A 4,968-nucleotide genomic window follows, 5' to 3' on the forward strand; every position below is an offset into this window, starting at 1 on the left:
GATGTCATTTTTAATAATTATATATTATTAAAATAGAATGTTTACTTCCGAACTAAAAAGATTTTATTTAGAAATATTTTTTTTTTCTTTTTTGTTTTTCGATCTGAATTTTAAGTAGCGGATATATAAATCTAGGTGAAATTTGGATCACTTATTAGAAAAGAGAAACAATAAGTGACTGGTGGATAATTTTCAGGAAAGTCTTCAATGTTTTTCCAGAAGTAGATGCTTAGTCCTTTATATACTTCACGTTCTATGAATAGTTGCATTGAGGAATATCCATAGTACAAATAATTTTATGTTTGGCAACTCGTGACCCTATATATATATATATATATATATATATATATATATATATATATATATATATATATATATATATATATATATATATATATATATAAAGACACATCAATTTTAATATCTTTTGATGTACTATATTAATTTTTTTTCTGGAAAATGTGGTTTTGACCAATTCTAAATTTTCTGTATTGCTTGATTTCACATATTCTGTATTGATAGAGTTTTTATTTTGTTTTTCACAATTTTTTTATATAGATTGGGATAACCAAATTATTTCATTCAATTAGATTAATTTTTACTGATAAAAAAGACTCTTGTCAAGGTTTTGAAATCTGTTTATTTTATTCTATGATAACTGTTTTTCTTATTTATAAACAAAGGAAAAATAATATATATATATATATATATATATATATATATATATATATTCTATCTTACCTTTCTAATTAATAATATAATTTATTTTTTTCTCAAAGTCTTATTTATAATTTCTAAATCACATTTAATAAGATGTAACGAATTATCCACTACTTATTTTCGCCATCATTAATTTTTTTTTTTTACTTTCATTTTATTAATATAAACTGTATTTTTTTAAGGATATTTTTTGTAATTACTTTTCCATAAACCTAGTTTTCTTAATGTAATCATTGTTTTATATAATATATAAAGACAATTTTTTATACACAATTTTCTTAAAACTCTATCAATATTTGTAGTAATCCATAACTGTGTTCAAATTGTAGTAATTACTTTTAATATTACTGCAAAAATTGTGTAGTGACATATGCAGACTGCCTATGTTGCCCTAAATAAATAATCTCAATCTCAAGAAAAGCAATAATAATCAACTATGAAATATCATTGATTGATAGGAGTTACAAAGAACTCCAAAACATCCATATTCTTTTATCCATTGTCCATGCAATCAGGAGTTGCTTAGAACCCTAAAAGCATTGAAAATTATTACAGCAAACATGACAGTAACACACAGCATAATAGAAGGTCATCACAGTGACATTTATTCATACAAGTCACTAATTAACAGAGCTTAAGCTGCTGAGATTCGATTGGAATTTGCTTCAACAGTTCCAATAAATGGTCTTCTTCCCTTTTCCATAGATTTCCTTTTCAGACGCAACAGCCTCTCAGCATACAGTTTATCAGCCAACCTTCGTCAAATTGAAAAACAAAAACAGAAATTGTCTCTCACAGTCAGCATTCAATGATGGGTAATCAATTGGGTCATTTTGTAACACCCACAACCTTACAAACATAGAATTTCTACTTCTTTCTAGCTATGGCAAGAGAAAAGACTTAAACTTTTGCACAACACACTGTGTACGAACCTGTCAAGAGCTTGAGCATTTGTTTGGTCCAGTGGAACTGGTACAAAAGTATTAATATTCATCCTGCGAACACTCTGGGACAACAGGTTCTTTCCAACCTTTTCAAGCTTATCCATGTTTTTGGGTGAAGCATCGTCCATTTCTTCCATAGATGGATCAAGGTTATACTCCTGTAATTACATCGTCATCATGTAGATTCAATCTCTACTCGTTCTAAGAAAACTCTCACTACAAAAAAGTATTTATATTGTGTAGTTTAAAATCAGTTTTTGTAACTGATATTTACCTCAATTCGAAGGTAGTTATCCTGAGGTACGAGGCCAGAGAACACTGTGGCAAGGTAGTAATGGGTCATGTCTGTACTATACAAAGCCTCACTAAAAACATCAAAGCTGTTCATTAGCCATCCAAGTTGACACACGCCATCAAAAATGCCACCTAACTTGTTATTTGCTGTTATTCCAGTTCCTAATGACAGCAACATGATTTCTTTGTTCCCAGTGTGTTGTATCACTTCACTCACAGCCACCAAAGCCTGTTATCAGATTTCATTTCATCTTCCCAAACTTCTCATTGATCATATATGTTCATATGCATGCCAATTAATTCTGAATGCAACCTTTCAGTTAAGAGTTACTTTTATTATGTAAAAGAAACCTGTTAGCATACTATAACAGGTTGTGGGTGTTACATTCACATTTTAGTTTATATCTATGGTTTTTAACCTTTGCTTTTAGGTATGTAAAAGGCTAGAGCACTCAAATACCCCTTTAATTTATGTTTTTTTTATTGCTGATAAAAAAAAACTAAGATTTATAAACACACACATATATGTATATATATACTATTAATATTGATTTCTAAATACTTTTAATTAATTAATTTTTTTTACTTAAAAATGTCTCTTTCTTATTATGGTAGAGAAAACAGGGATAATCATAAACTACATAATCAATATCCTCTTTAAACATTTGCTAAATAGGTGAGAAGAAATTAACTGAAAAAAATTATTAGAATTAATATTTTGAAGAGTGTGAATCAGTTGACATTATACACTAAACAAAGATAAAGGCAGGATTATAAATGAATACTTTTGAATGAACTTCAATAAACATGTTTTTAGTCCTCAAAATTAATGCTTTGGTTCAGCTTATATACTGTAGTAAAATCATGGTTTTGTTTAGAGAACGATTTAAAAGATAATTATTGTAAAGGAGTAACTTAGAATTATCATAAACAAGATATTCTGAAAAAGAAATTATCTCTTGTTAACTTGTTAACTCTAATAGAAAAGATAATTTATGAAAGTTTATTGGATCTCATTTGTTTGTAAATATATTGTATATTAATTAGATACAGAATGTTAGATCTATTTTAGTGGAAAATGATCCAACAATACAATTATATAAATATATTTCTTTTGTAATATTTTGAGTTTGTAGAGATCATAAGATATTTTCATTAGTGTTTTGTATCTTGAGTGGTTTGAATATTGTTTGAGTTTTGTATATTGAAAAGGAAATATAATATTCATAGGTTTTAATTTTTTATCTCCATTGTTTTTATTGATGTTATAAATAGGTGAGCCATTTCTAATGTTTCATTGTTGTATTTATATATTAGTTATTGCTGATAACAAAAAAAAAAAGTAACTATTTCAGTAAGTTTAAGTCAGTAAAAATTAATTACTGGATTATTAGCAGCCATAGCTCCATCAACCATATCAAATTGAACACCAGCATTCTCAAATTGGTGGGGTGGCAGATAAGTAGGTGCAGCTGAAGTGGATAGGCATATATCTGAGAGTTTCGCATTCAAGTAAGTTTCTGTCTTCAGCTGCATCATCAAAAACAATATTCAGCACTTAGCCATAAGAAAAGGGTTATTCATATCACAATACATAATATACACAATTTCTAGCATTCTAACCTTGAAGTTTGAGAATATAACTGGGTAGATTTTCCTCTCATCGAAAGATGGTATTACCACGTTCGTCAACGTTTGATTCAGTCGTGTATCTTTCAAAATCTTACGTGTTATGTCCCGTAAGAACTCTCCATCGTACTTGGGACATTTTTCAAGATCCCACCAATCTCTGCATGGTTTTGCATCACAAGAACAGCAAACTAATTAAGGCAAACCTAATACCTAAACCAATTTTATTAAACTTTACTCAACTACATAGTTTAGGATTTAACTATGATGTTATAACATGTTTGGAATAGTTTTTATGAGTTTCATGCTCATACCTAGCTCTAAATATATCAGGGCCATATTTCTTGTAGAACTGCACTACTTCTGATGGAGTGAAGAGAGGATGATTGGAATTAGATGAATTTGGTGCTGCTAACATTGCAGTCATGAGTCCACCAGTGCTTGTTCCTGATATCACATCAAAGTAATGTGCCAATGATGTTGTCGGATCCTTTGCCTGCAACAAAAAACACAAAACTCAAATGTTACAGTATAGTTTCGGCTGAGGTTTTTCACTAAATCTATCAACATATTGTTCATACAAAAGAAATCACTGTCGGAAACATTCAAATTCATACAATAACATTATATAACAACTTATTTAATATTTTTTCTTTTAACTTTCTTAGATTTCTCCGTCATATCAATTTTCTCACTTTTCTTTCATCTCCGAGAAATTATATAAAAATGTTTTTATCCTGCTGGGAAAAATCCATGAACGCAAAAAAATATACATAACACAACATATTGATGTTATCCAGTACTTTGTACAGTTGAATTTGGAATGAACTGTTTATAAATGTAAAAATATAAGTTCAAAGTATATATATATAATTTAAGGTATAATAAAAGTTTTTGCAACAGTAACAAACACAAAGAAATAGATCTAGAACCTTAAGAGCCTTGTCCAAGTAAGTAAGAACAGTGGCTGGAATAATTCCTCTGATGCCACCACCATCTATGCTGAGAATTGATACATGATCTCCATAGGATGGAGGTGGTGTTGATGAACTGAAACCAGCCATCAATTGGCTAACAAACACCAAACAGAACAAGAGAAATGGAGACATAGTGTGTCTCATGATAAGAGAATAGTTGAAGAGAGAATGAGCAGCTTGAGGATTCTTCACAAATGTAGAGGGTATTTATAGATTTTTTTTTTTCACAATGCAAGTAAAAAAGATTAGAAAGTAGTCACAATTTTTTATTAACAATGTGAAGTAGAATTAGGACCACTCTCGCAAATAATGTTTATAGGTATATAACTTAACAGTTAATATAATATATAGAAATTTTTATGTCATGAACAGATTAAAAATAGTACAAAAAATTCCTAATCGAC

General features: G+C 28.9%; 1 protein-coding gene across 1 annotated transcript; it reads right to left on the reverse strand.

Annotated features, from left to right (window-relative positions):
• Window positions 1-1,144: 1,144 nt before the first annotated feature.
• On the reverse strand, window positions 1,145-4,738 carry LOC124828846 (patatin-like protein 3). Its single transcript, XM_088093964.1, has 7 exons — window positions 4,520-4,738; window positions 3,902-4,083; window positions 3,582-3,747; window positions 3,342-3,488; window positions 1,939-2,187; window positions 1,653-1,822; window positions 1,145-1,475 (listed from the first exon to the last, which is right to left on the reverse strand). The coding sequence occupies exons 1-7, from the start codon at window positions 4,706-4,708 to the stop codon at window positions 1,355-1,357; spliced, it is 1,224 nt and encodes a 407-aa protein (XP_087950090.1). The 5' UTR covers window positions 4,709-4,738; the 3' UTR covers window positions 1,145-1,354.
• Window positions 4,739-4,968: the final 230 nt, after the last annotated feature.

The sequence above is a fragment of the Vigna umbellata genome, chromosome 7 (genome assembly GCF_029865625.1).
Source record: "Vigna umbellata cultivar VRB3 chromosome 7, Vumbellata_1.0, whole genome shotgun sequence".
Classification (NCBI taxonomy): domain Eukaryota; kingdom Viridiplantae; phylum Streptophyta; class Magnoliopsida; order Fabales; family Fabaceae; genus Vigna; species Vigna umbellata.

Coding starts and splice junctions, on each gene's coding strand:
- LOC124828846 (XM_088093964.1), bottom strand. CDS start 4,708: ATGAGACACACTATGTCTCCATTTCTCTTGTTCTGTTTGGTGTTTGTT. Junction 3,489..3,581: donor TTATATTCTCAAACTTCAAG/GTTAGAATGCTA, acceptor TTGATGATGCAG/CTGAAGACAGAAACTTACTT. Junction 1,476..1,652: donor AATGCTCAAGCTCTTGACAG/GTTCGTACACAG, acceptor AATTTGACGAAG/GTTGGCTGATAAACTGTATG.